Raw genomic sequence first — 12,890 nt, forward strand, 5'->3', positions numbered from 1 at the left:
TAATCATCATCCAGCCCCACAGGATAGAAGGGATTAATGAATATGTTGGAGGGGAAGTTACAGATGACTATTTACCATTCTCATGGGGATGAGTAGGAACAGCATGAGAGACGCGGGAGAAGTTTTGTGTGTTTGTGTGTGGGCACGTGCATGCTTGTGTGGTTGTGTGTGCACATTTATGTATATAAGAAAGAAAAGCCAGACAGGATGTTTCTGCAATAATTTTGTATTGGTATTTAAAGGAACTGTAGACATTTAGAGAAATATGCTTACTCGCTTTCATGTCGAGAGTTCGCCTACATTTGATGATATCATTTGTTAGCATTCTGCTAGCTTAGCTTAGCTTAGCACAAAGACTGGAAATGGCTAGTGTAGACAAGATATAAAAAGTAAGTTATTTTTAAACTGTTAGCGTAATTTAACACAAAGACTGGAAAATGGCTAAATGAGACTACAGAACGTCATCACACCGCGCCGCACTGAACAAAGCTTTACAGCCTCTTTGTAGTGGAGACGATAAGTCACGTGACTGTAGTGTGTTTCTGTTTCAGCCTATTATTAACATTTCAATTCTGGTGATTGCATTTAGGTTTAAAAACCATAAAAGTGGTGTCCACTTGTGAAGACTATCTTGCTGAGAAAAAAAATTGCAAGTATCATAAACATTTGTTGACTACAGACTTTATTTTCTGCAATAATCCAAAATCCACCAGGTTTCAAACACTTGTGGGAGGCATCTGAAAGTAGCATGGGAAAAGTGATGTTGCTCCAGGTTTCAAAGGTTACATAACAGAGATCAAGATACCTTGATTCTTTGCACCATCGATGCAGTTTTTTTTCTTAACATTTAGATGCCTTGATTTCCAGCATTGCAAATACAAATTCAACACAGAAGCTGTGATATTTTTTAAGTGAAAGAACGATGAAAAAACGGATGGAAAAATGGCTACATTTGAACGTGTTACATACAGAATAATGGGGCGAGAAGATATTTTTGATCAAGTCTGGGGCCCCTTTCTGGCCCTAATATAGGGAACATATTGAATGTCAAATTTGGTTCTTGCACCTGTTAGGATGAATTGGTAGATTCTGATGTAATTGGCACTTTTATCTTTTCCTTTGTCTTTACTGGAGTGTTGTCCAGGTTATGTCTCATGTTGAAGTTGTATAGAATGGCTGTATATGTAAACCTAGATCTGTTATATTACCCCATGTTTTATCTTGTTTGAAAGGAAGTTTTATGCGCTTTTTGTTTAAAAAAGGGGGGACAGTGAACATGCCTTTTGATTATGTGTTAAACTTCTGTTTTGTTCTGGCATCCAGGTTAAAAACCTCAATAAAAAAGAGAGAAAGATGAAAAAAAACCAATTCATTTTCACTGCGTTGTTTTCACTACTATGTCTCCATCCTGCATCAAACGAGAGGGAATCAACGACTGAGTCAGACGTGACTCCTCATATTTCTCTTTGGAAGAGTGTTCAGATGTCTTTCTTGTTCCCAAAACATCCCTTCTTGCAAAACGGCCTACGCACACATAAAACACATTTTGCTATGAAAATCCAGTAACAATAAGTTGCCCCCCTCCCCGGCTCAGCTGTGCAGCCTCCATCCCTCTCTTTTCTCTCCCCTATGGCCTCCTCCACTTAATCCTCCCGCTCATCTGGGAACCACCAGCACCCCTCCATGAAGAGACGCATTGTGCCCAGATTATTTGATTGTTTTCAGATGTTGAAGCTTTCCTACACAAAAGGGGAAGAACAGGGTTTGTCCAAAAGCCCTAGGCTGCTTGGCCAATGGATGGACACACAGAGAGGAGGGGGTCGATGGGGGGAGAAGGGATCGGCGCGGGGCTCAGGGAGCGGACACACGAGTCAGGAAGTGACCCCTGCAATGCCAGATTACAAACAATGTGCTCTCTCAACTTCTGCAGTCCTCGCAGTGGAACGTACCACTTCTGCGACAGCCAAAGGGGTGGCGCTTGTAGGGAGGAAGGAAGGACGGTTTCAGCCCTCTCGCTCTGCCTCTCTCTTTAATGCTGCATCCATTCAGTGAGTGGCGGAGGGAGTAGGTGGGGTGGGGGTAGTCGGGCCAGGAAGGCACTTCACTGATGAAAAGTCGCCACATGGAAATGGATGAGAAGTGGGCTGAGGGGGGGTGGAGGGATGAGTGGGAGAAGGGCGGGAATTGGCTCGCTCTACCAGCAGACATGAACTGGGATGTATAAGGGGAAGAGAGGGAGGGATGAGAGACAAGGAAGGAGAGAAAGGATAAGGCTAGAGATGGGGAATGCAAGAATAAGGGAAGTAAGCGTAACGGTGAGGGAGGAATGCCAAAGAGTAATGGTCTGATTCAGGGCTTGTCAAGCATGGAGTCCCGTGCCTGTCAAATAGCATGTAACCAACAACCTTTTTCTCTGTCTGATGGTGGAGCAGTGTGGAAGGGAAGCAGCGCGTTAACACTGAATGGAGCTTTTGTTCTGGGTTTGCTGTGTCTTTACATTTGACTACGGATTAAACCGCATCGCTCACATCAAGCTGCACGATTACATGATGTCAAAAAGCAAAATATTACCTGCTGGTCAAAGCTACTAGAGAAAAAAGGTGTTTTACTATACATACAGTATCTGTGGTTTGGTGGTTCTTTCTGCTTTGTCATTACATACTTTGCCTGGATGTTCATTTATTTAGAAAGTCTTTAATGCTATCTGTATATATGTGTACATAATATATATGTACTTTTTTGTCTATTTCATATACGTTATGTATATTTTTGAATATTTCTGTGGCTATTCATGAATGAAAGGGGAAATCAGAGACCAACCATATAGGTTTTTCAGGGGTGATACCAATTATTAGTACGTATCATATAATATCACACTCTGCCTTTAACTATATGACCAGGTTGGGCTCACCATCCTGGTATACAAATAATAAAAAATTGATCACACAAAAGCCATCAAGCCATCCGTCTTTCCATCCCAGTAACCTCTGTTATCCTCTTCACTTGCCTCACCCTAAGAAGAAGTGATTACATTCATCCTATCCTATCCGTGCTGTGTTTGTTCACATAAAGACAACCTGGCATTTTCTGTGTCATTCTTGTTAACTTTAGAGAAAAAAGAGGCAAATCTCCTGATAAATGAAAGAAAAAGACCCGGATGTGAACACACACACACACACACACACACACACACACACACACACACACACACACACACACACACACACACACACACACACACACACACTCCACCCCCGTCTGCACTGTCATGTGTGACTCACAGTGCATCGCAGCACCGTATGAACTTCAAAAAGAGGCTGGCTGTACATTCACAGTGTATTCAACCCCTGCTCTTAAAATAGCTCAGCCTCCATGCATTAAAAATGACTGAATCATACAAGAATTAAAGAGGCAGAGAACATCTTTTCACATAATGTAGCAGCGCGGCAGCAGCACTGCACGGACAATGCTAGCTTGTCTTGTGTTTAAGCCTACGTCTACTCATTTGAGCGAGGCAGCACATCTATGTAGAGGATATATACAGTACGTACTACATCTTTGTCTTACACATATTGATATGGGTGGATGTTTAGCAGAATAACAATGAGGTAGGTCAATTCATATTTGAAACATTTCTTAAAATGTAAACATACATAATACACATAGCTGTCCTGTATGACCACCTATAAGTACCTGTATGCACACATGGGTGCAAATGTACGTGCCTACGCATGTTGTATTTGTGATCAAGCTTAAATGTGTGTTTCCGAACTGTGTGTTGTTGGTCTAAGTGTGTGTGTGCGTGTGTGTGTGTGCGTGTGTTCTGGAATGCACCTGGCCTGATAGGCAGGCAGAGGAATGCTGAATACTGTCTCTCGCCCAGGGAGGCAGGGCTGGAATGTGGCCCAGGCCCTATTCTTCTCTCCACTGCACAGCACAGGAGAGCTGCAGGTTCACACACACACACACACACACACACACACACACACACACACACACACACACACACACACACACACACACACACACACACACACACACACGGTTGCACATCCAGTCCTGAGGCCTGGTTCTGCTCGCAGCCAATGTTCCACGTGCACCTGTGTGTCTGTGTGTATATGTGTGTGCATGTTGGTGGGGGGTATAAAAGTGCTTTCCTGCCTGCCCCTCTGTGTGTGTGTGTGTGTGTGTGTGTGTGTGTGTGTGTGTGTGTGTGTGTGTGTGTGTGTGTGCATAAGCATGTGCTTAAATGAGCAAACTTCTCTAGAGTGCAACCTGAGAGCAATTAATTTTTCCTTTCGAGTGGGAGCTGTGTAATTTTCATTGCTTCACGCATTGTTATTAAGTCGTTCCGTGGCACTGCAAATTCCAACCAACAAAGTGAGCTTACGGCTCCTTTTAAAACTCGCCAGATCTGCTGTCCCTCTACTTCAACCCCCTAAAACCCAGATACATTCAAGACCTTAACACATAGCATCAGAGTAATCAAGTCAACGTGTTGTAATTTTGTTGCATGCATTTTGCTGTAGTAACATAATTGCATTATATATTCTTTTCATGAGAAAATTGGTTAGATTTCTTTCAAAAACATGGTAAGGAGGATATGAACAACTTATCAAGACATGACCAAAAAATTATCAAGAAATTGATTTAAAAAAAGTTACAAAAAAATTACCTAAAAAATAATAATACAAAAAACAAAAACAAAAATACCTTAAGTCAGAGGTAAAAATGTATTTTTCTGAAAATAAAAAACAAAAACAATATGTTTGCTGTAACAGAACTTTAAATATATCATTATAGGAATTTTAGTTTTCTGGATTTCCCTATTTTTTTATTAAGATTGAATAATGGCCACCCAACTAATTTCAGGTCATTTTCTTTTGCAATTTGTGAGACATTTCTTGCCATGCTGCTCATTGCATTTTCCCCCATGTTTTCATGGGAAATCAAACCAATTTTCTGAGGTTTCAGACTTTTAAATGATAGTGAAAGACATCCGACTGCAGCACAACATAACTGATGTCATGGAGTGCTATAATCATGGATGTATTAATGAGAAGGCCTAGCAGGCACAGGTCCCCATACTTGCAAAATGTCACTTAAATTAACAAGTACCAACCAGGGAAAACACTCAAAATGGCCACAAAGAGGAACAAAAAGACCACAAAGTGATGCAAAGAAACTGCAAAAAGTAATGTTTCCTCATAAAATGGTTGTTATGATATTCTACGAAAATGCACATGTAACAGTTTGTGATATCTTACATATTAGCACCCCACAAATGACGTTACTCCCTTAAGTGTCTGGGGTAGGATTAGGCAAGTAAAGCACTGTGATTAGATTTAGGAAAAGAAACATGTTGAGGTAGTACCTTAAAATGACCACCCCAATCTGCCTCCTAAACTAGGCTGCTTAGGATCGCTTCATTCTCTACTATCGTCAATGCATTGGTCACATGACTGCAGCCTTAAAAAACATGGGTTATGCACACATTGCATGCAGGAATTTTGTTGCATTACTTTGTGTAGGAAGAAATACCTGCGGTGGATGAGAGCAGCCTGCAAAGCAATACAAAGTAAAAACAAAAAAGGGCAAAACAGGCACAAAGGCACACAAAATGACCAAAAAAAGACAAAAAATCGCCTCAAAGAGACACAAAACAACAAAAAGATGCACAACAATTACAAAGAGATTCAAATGGCAATAATAAAAGAGACAAAACCACCATGAAGTCTGTGTGTCTTGCTCCTAAGATGGGGAGTCCCTTTGCATATCTGTGCCCAAGCGTAGATTGTCTCATAATCTGCCCATGTATACATTAAAGTGATAAATGTAAATCCCCAAAAATCCTCCTGGAGTTACACAATACCACACTTCAACCAAAGCAAACAAGAACATAAGCTTTCATTTCGATTTCAACAGGAGTGTGTCAGCATTTTCCTCTCTTCCTGCTGTGGTGTGCTGTATATGAGATTCTGTCCATTCCCTCCTTGGCCTTCGGTGCTGCCTCTGGCCTGAGCTCACTACATAGCACTAAGATCAAAGAGTTAATTAAAGGAAGTATGGGGGAAGTTGGCCTCTATGGTTTATACGTCTGTCACTCGCCAGCACACATGCAGCCCAGAAAACTAGCTTTCTTAATTGATCGGGAGTAATTAGCCTGTTTCCTACAGCGAGTATGGCTTTTCAGCGTCCTGACAAATTTGACTATCATGATGAAGTTCAGCTCTCTACGGAGCCAAGCGCATGAAAAGATGTTTGGATGGATTTGTTCAGAGAGTGGAGTTGGTTTTATTCAACTATTATTCATTCCCGTAAGCATTGTCAAAAACCACCAAAGCCCGGTTTCTGTAAGTTCGGCCACCGGGGAATGACAATACCACAAACCCAATCACATGCTCTCAATCAAAAGTCCCTTGACATGATTTTAGAGAATGGAAGACAACAGTTGGTCACTCTAAATTCACCAAAGTTTGCTTTTATTTTGCTAAAGAAGAGCTATTAAAAAAAAGAAAAAAAAAAGAGGTCCACATAGTGCCGTCATTCAGAGCCAATTTACTGCATGGCAGTCTTGAGACTTGCAGAGCCAATTGATTTTTTCATCATTTTTTTGATCTCTTACACAGCGCCAGGATCTCTGGACTATTTTCTCAAATGGGACAAATAAACAGGGTCTGTATGTTTATTTAGAATGGGGAGAGGGAGAGAGAATCAGAGGATGGAGAGGGTAAGGGAGGAGAACAAAAAGGACATGGTTGAGTGTGAATGGAGGAAAGTGGGAGACGGAGGGGTAAAAGCGGTGGGAGTAATTCTACTATTAGAGCCTGTTGCATTGACTCTGACCGTGGCCTGAAAGCCAAATCAAAGTGTTTCCATTCACACTGAAAGTGGCTTTATGTGGGCTGACAGTAGCACTGAGCTGTATGACAGAGCGCTGATGTCACATGGCCACAGCTTCTTCCTCGCACTGCTGCCTGCTCTATTCATCCATAATGATTTTCACTTGTTTCAATTCCATTGTTTATTGGTTATGTACACAGAGGCCCGCTGTTGCATGTATGTGTTAGGGTTTACAGATGAATAAGGTTTAATTTATCAGCCCGTATGCAGTTCGTTGAACCTGAGCTTGTGTGCTTGCATGTACTTGTGATGGATTGTTTGTACATGTGAAAGTAGAAGGGCATCACGTGTATATATGTAGGTGTGTGAATGAACAAGCAGCAACCCTGTTGCTAGGTGAAATTTGAACCGCTTCATTGTCAGTTCTTTCTTTTGGTCGATACTGCCATCCAGTGGTGGACAAAGTATTCAGATCCCTTACTCAAGTAGCAGTACTAATACCACCCCATGAAAAATACTGTTACAAGTAAAAGTCCTGCATTTAAAATGGTACTTAAGCAAATGTAAGTAAGTATGCTAGGGGAAATGTACTTGTAGTATGAGTATTTAAACTGAAAGTACCCAGTGCAGAAAAATCCTCAAGAAAAGAAAAACTTAAAATTATATATTTCATTTAATTTTTAACTGATAACAAAAACATCATATTTTACAAACCCCTCTAATGTTTTTCATTGAAAAATCATCTTAATTTGTGAAGTAGCTAAAGCTGTCAGATAAATGTGGTGCAGTGAAAAGTATAACATTCCCCTCTGAGATGTTGTGGAGTAAAAGTATAAAGTAGCATTTTCTATTTTTTTAAATCATTTTGAGATTTGGGTTTTTTTTTTTTTTGTTTTCTTTTTTTAACAAAACAATTCTGTTTTTACATTCCCCCGCATTGTGTACTTTTACTTGCAATCTTTTAGGAAGTGTTTCCTGATTATACATACTTACTTCTACTTGAGTAACATTTTCAATGTACTTTGACTTGTAACACTGCATTTTCACAGTGTGGTATGAGTACTTCTATTTTTGTAAAGAACTGCATACTTCTCTGACCACTATATTTACCATAGACTGTATATACTATCTTTATAAAGATTGTATATAATATCTTTATATAGACTGTATATAATATCTTTATATAGACTGTATATAATATTGTTATATACAGTCTAGGGTATTTACTTTGTACTGGGGCGGAACCATTGCTGCGGAACCAAAAGTCGCACATTTCACTCCGGCTGACGTACTTAACCGGAACAACAGAGGCATGAGACATGAGAGCGGCGCATAAATGAATGGGGACATAAAAATAATGTGCATGTTGACATAGTTGTAGCATACAGTCTATGAGTTGTACCCGTAAAGTCGTCATGGTTTCAGTAGACTAACGCACGTGTGATAAAGTTCAGCGATGGAGTGCGATATTCTGGACTCGTTAGAGCAGCTCGGGTAAGCTAACTTACTGTTAGCATGATGCGCTACATGTTTAGCTTTCGCAGCTTGTTACAGCTTTACAGTTTCTTCTTAGTCTAATAAATCAAAAGGTGGCTGTAACAGCTAGTTGAGACAATACCTCTATCTCTCTCTGTGTGTCCGCAGCTATGACGGTCCTCTGCTGGAGGAGAAGGCGCTGCTGGGAGCCGTGGAGGGAGGCCTGTCCTCTGCTCAGTATGTGGACCTGTGCAGGTGGCTGACGTCCAGGTTGAAACCGCTGTGTGGTCTGGAAGAGAGCATCACATCCGGTCCAGGTGAGCCAGATCCATTCACAACTGGTCCTGATGCTCAAAAGTAGTCTAATTATTTATCCAGTGCAGCAGTGGATAGCTACAGTACTAGTATTTATTTTTTTCATTTACTTAAGTAGAAGTACCAATACCACACTTTGAAAATACTCCGTTACATGTGAAAGTCCTACATCGAAAATTTTACTTAAGGAAAAGTAATATAATGTAATCAGGAAAGGTGCTTAAAGTGTTAAAAGTTAAAGGACCCAATGCGGAGAAATAAAACAAGACAAAAGGGTTTTTTTTAATTAGAAAAAAGTACCAATTTGTTTTTGAACAACCCACCAAAAAAAAATTAAAAATCAATAAATATATTTATACATTTATATATACATAATTAGATTACTATTTGATTATGTATTTAGTTATTTTATTTCTAGTATCTATACGTGTGTGTATGTATGTATGTATTATATATTTGTATATGTATGTATATGCATATATGTGTGTATAAATAACACAATAATAACGATGATAATAATATTTATTTTCCTATTTGTGGTATTGGTTGGTTGGGGTTGAGGGGACAGGTTTGATGGGCAGTGCACGAGGGGTGGTGGGAGGTGCGGTAGGGATCAAAAAATAAATGAGATGTTTTGTTACTATATATGCACCTCTTCCCTCAAGTTGTAGTTATCAAATTGTCTCATTTTTTGTCCTCTTTTTCTGGTCTCACTTAGGCTGTTTTTTGTAGAAATGCATATGTGTGGGAACTGTGTTCTAATCCAATAAAAACAATTTATGGGGAAAAAAATAGTGGTCTAATTATCTCTCACATCCGACCTGTTTTCGCCCTCCAGAGGACATGGACAGCCTGCAGGTGGAGATGAGTGGTCTGCTGAAAGAGTTGCACTGTCCTTATGAAGAAGTCGTCTCAGGGATTCTCAAGGGCAGTGTGCGAAGTACAAAAGACCATCTCAAGTTTGTTTGTATGTCATCAAATTGTGCTCCTTATTTTAGCCTTGGTGCTACAAGCTCTCTGTGAGGTCAGTAAGTAACGTTTTGTGTCTGTTGTTAAGTGTTTCTAAGCTCGGAGCTCCAGGCAGCTCAGATTGTGAGGAGCAGACGAACCTCTCATAAACAACAAGATGAGAGTCCAGTGTGTCAGGAGCTCCTGGCAATCTGCAAAACTCTGAACCTGCCGGAGCCCAGAGGACAGGACGCAGCAGGAGTTTTCTCTCAAGTTCAAGACAAGGTGGGACCTTTCAGTGCTGTTTATATATCAAGCCCAGAAAATGAACCAGTCAGAAAAATACCATGCAGGATTTTCTTCAAAAAAATGTATAGACAAGGCACTTTTTATTGTGCTAATGCATCAAACCCCGTGTGTCTCTCTAGGTTGAAAATATAGTCAGAGATCTTCCAAATGGCTCTGTTGGAAAGCCGGTGCTGAAGAAGTCTCTCGGCAGTGAACAGTGGGTCAGTAAATAAACTAAAATGAACCATATCATATAAACTGTTGTGTCAATATATCAGTTGTGTGATCTGTATGTAATCCACCTGTGCTTTTAAAATGAATCTGTGCAGGAGAAGTTGCACAACATAAACACAGCTCTGTCCTCAGAGTACGAGTGTCGGCGCAGGATGCTCATCAAACGACTCGATGTCACGGTTCAGTCCTTTGGGTGGTCAGACAGAGCCAAGGTACGTTTTGTATAACACACTCACATCAGTGTATATTTTGCCCTCTGTTTCCATCACAGGGGGATCTAAACAATAATATTGGCTCCACAATAGCTGGCTACTGTAAAGCAATTTGGGTTTTATTTTTATCTTCTGTGTGTGTGTGTGTGTGTGTGTGCGTGTGTGTGTGTGTGTGTGTGTGTGTGTGTGTGTGTGTGTGTGTGTGTGGGGTTTGTCAGGTAAAGGTGGACAGCATGGCGAGGGCCTACCAGCCGAGGAGACACTCTCTGAGCCCACAGTCTACAGTAGACATGGCCGAGCTGCTGGCTGCCAGAGAAGACATCTGCAACGTGGTGAAGACCAGCAGCGGCTCCAGCAGGGAGAAGACGGCGTGCGCTGTCAACAAGGTGAAGAAGAAGATAATCATTTTTAGTCCCACAAGGGGAAAATTTGCATTTTTATAGCTGCAAAGGGATATCAAGCCATTCTTTAAAATAAATAAATGAAGCAAAAGAACAATATTAATAGTATAAAGAAGACATAAAACTCAACAGTTAAAAACAAAACACCAATTTACAATTGTACATGGAAATAATAATCAAATTGCACATTTTTACAATGAAAATTGCACAGGTTTTAAGTCCACTTTGGTGTGTGTGTTTGGTCTCTTCACCCCTTTGGTGGTAAATGTCTTCAGTCTTATGTTTTCTTTTGATTCGAGATCTGTTGCCTTCTCTGTTATCCACAGATCCTGATGGGAAGAGTCCCAGACAGAGGAGGACGTCCCTCCGAGATAGAAGCCCCACCACCTGAGATGCCACCCTGGCAAAAAAGACAAGATGGAGGTGGAGGCTGGGGAGGCCGTGGTGGAGGAAGAGGAGGTGGTGGTTGGGGAGGAGGAGGAGGTGGTGGTTGGGGAGGAGGAGGAGGAAGAGGAGGTGGAGGAAATTGGGGAGGACGCGGCGGGGGAAGAGGAGGTTGGGGAGGAGGTGGAGGAGGTGGGTGGAACCAAGGAGGACATGGTGGACACGGAGGGAAGAGAGGACGGTACCAGTATTAAACTCTACTGATAAACTCTTGCATTATTATTATTTTTTAAAGTGATCCATGTGACGTGTTTGACATGAACTCAATTCTGTTTTCAGTGTTTGTTTTTAATCGAGGGAGGAAGACTATATCTGATGCCAGCGAAAAATCTTCCTCATTTAGATTATTTAAAATGCTCCTTTTTTTAGTGTTTTATTCTGCTTTTTTGTAATATACTCATCAGTGTTTTTAAGTGAAAATACCATGACATCATTACAAGTATTCTTCTGTACACAAACAAATGATCCAACTTGTGCACTAGGCGGGGGCACAGTTACAGTATTTTTTTCCATCATAAAATAAATGTTTGTTACTGTAAACATTAGCCTTTGTACTGGTCGAGGGATTTAAAGATGGAGTAAAGCATGTTGATGACGTCAGCAAAACAGAAAGGCGAATGTAGAAAAGCAATCTTTCCCTGGCAAAAGAGTCACCTCTGCTACGTGTTAGAGGAGTTGAGGACACAATGGACTAAGGATAAGAGCGATTCATTGCTTAAATCCAAATTTTACTTTGCATTTCAGACTAAACAGTGTTAGCGCTAACTTCATTTTCTCTGTGATTCTGCACCAGCTGATTCTTTTTCACCTCTGCATTTATTTAATAAAGACCTTTTCCAGTAATGCTAACGCTGTTATGTTGTAGTTGACAGATGCTGAAATGGTCCAACAAAAAAGATGGAGAGCCAGTGGCTGATTCCAACCACACGGTGGCATGATTGAGGCAAACTGAGAAACACAGTAGGCGACGTAGAACTTAATAAAGAAGAAACAATTTATTTCCAAATATTCTTGGCTAAAAAGATTTTCTACACTTTTTTCCAATGGCATACCATTTTTTTGTTCAATACATACAGTTTATACAGAGTTTGTACAATAACCAATATTCATAAAAGCTGAATTTTACATTGTGTACATCATATGAACATACCTGTACATGGGCAAAACAGTTACATCTTGGCCACACACACAAAAAAAAATACTCTTTTCAGTCTCAAAGCTAAGACTCAATCAGCATCTTAAAACCAAAAACACTAAACAGGAGGCAAATTCATATGGGCCATAAGATCCTCTTAACATTAGATGTGTTTTTCTCCATTTAAGTTAGATCAGAGCCCAAGCGTCTAAAAACAAAAACATCAGGGAAAGACAATGACTTCACTTTGGCCACATTACAAATTAAGTTGGTGCCTTGAAATAATAATACAGGCAATATATTTCAAATTGTAAAAAAAGATATGAGACTTCATGTAAACTTTGCCGTGCCTGTCAGCATTCCTTCTGTACAGGTGAACGTCATAATTGGGCTCTAAATACTCCCCACAGCTGCAGCAGGAAATTAAGGTGTTCATTAACAGTCACAAGGCCATTTGTAACAGCAGGAAGCATCTGCAGGGCGACTTTCCTCACTGGAGTGAAAACGAGCGTGGCTGACACAATACTGCAACTAGACATCTCTCAGACTTTCACCCAGCACCGCCGCCATCTGAATACTGTCAAATGGCCTCAC

The 12,890-nt window shown here is 40.6% G+C and overlaps 1 protein-coding gene across 1 annotated transcript; it reads left to right on the forward strand.

The window, feature by feature from the left end:
- The first annotated feature begins 8,110 nt into the window (after positions 1-8,110).
- On the forward strand, positions 8,111-12,004 carry tslig3b (tRNA splicing ligase complex subunit 3B). The gene is made up of 8 exons (XM_042500206.2): positions 8,111-8,337; positions 8,488-8,636; positions 9,473-9,601; positions 9,692-9,867; positions 10,011-10,091; positions 10,200-10,316; positions 10,535-10,702; positions 11,044-12,004. Exons 1-8 carry the CDS (start codon positions 8,300-8,302, stop codon positions 11,353-11,355), a joined length of 1,170 nt encoding a protein of 389 aa, XP_042356140.2. The 5' UTR covers positions 8,111-8,299; the 3' UTR covers positions 11,356-12,004.
- The last annotated feature ends 886 nt before the right edge of the window (positions 12,005-12,890 follow it).

The sequence above is a fragment of the Plectropomus leopardus genome, chromosome 14 (assembly GCF_026936395.1).
Source record: "Plectropomus leopardus strain MGB_pleo_1.0 chromosome 14, ASM2693639v1, whole genome shotgun sequence".
Classification (NCBI taxonomy): domain Eukaryota; kingdom Metazoa; phylum Chordata; class Actinopteri; order Perciformes; family Serranidae; genus Plectropomus; species Plectropomus leopardus.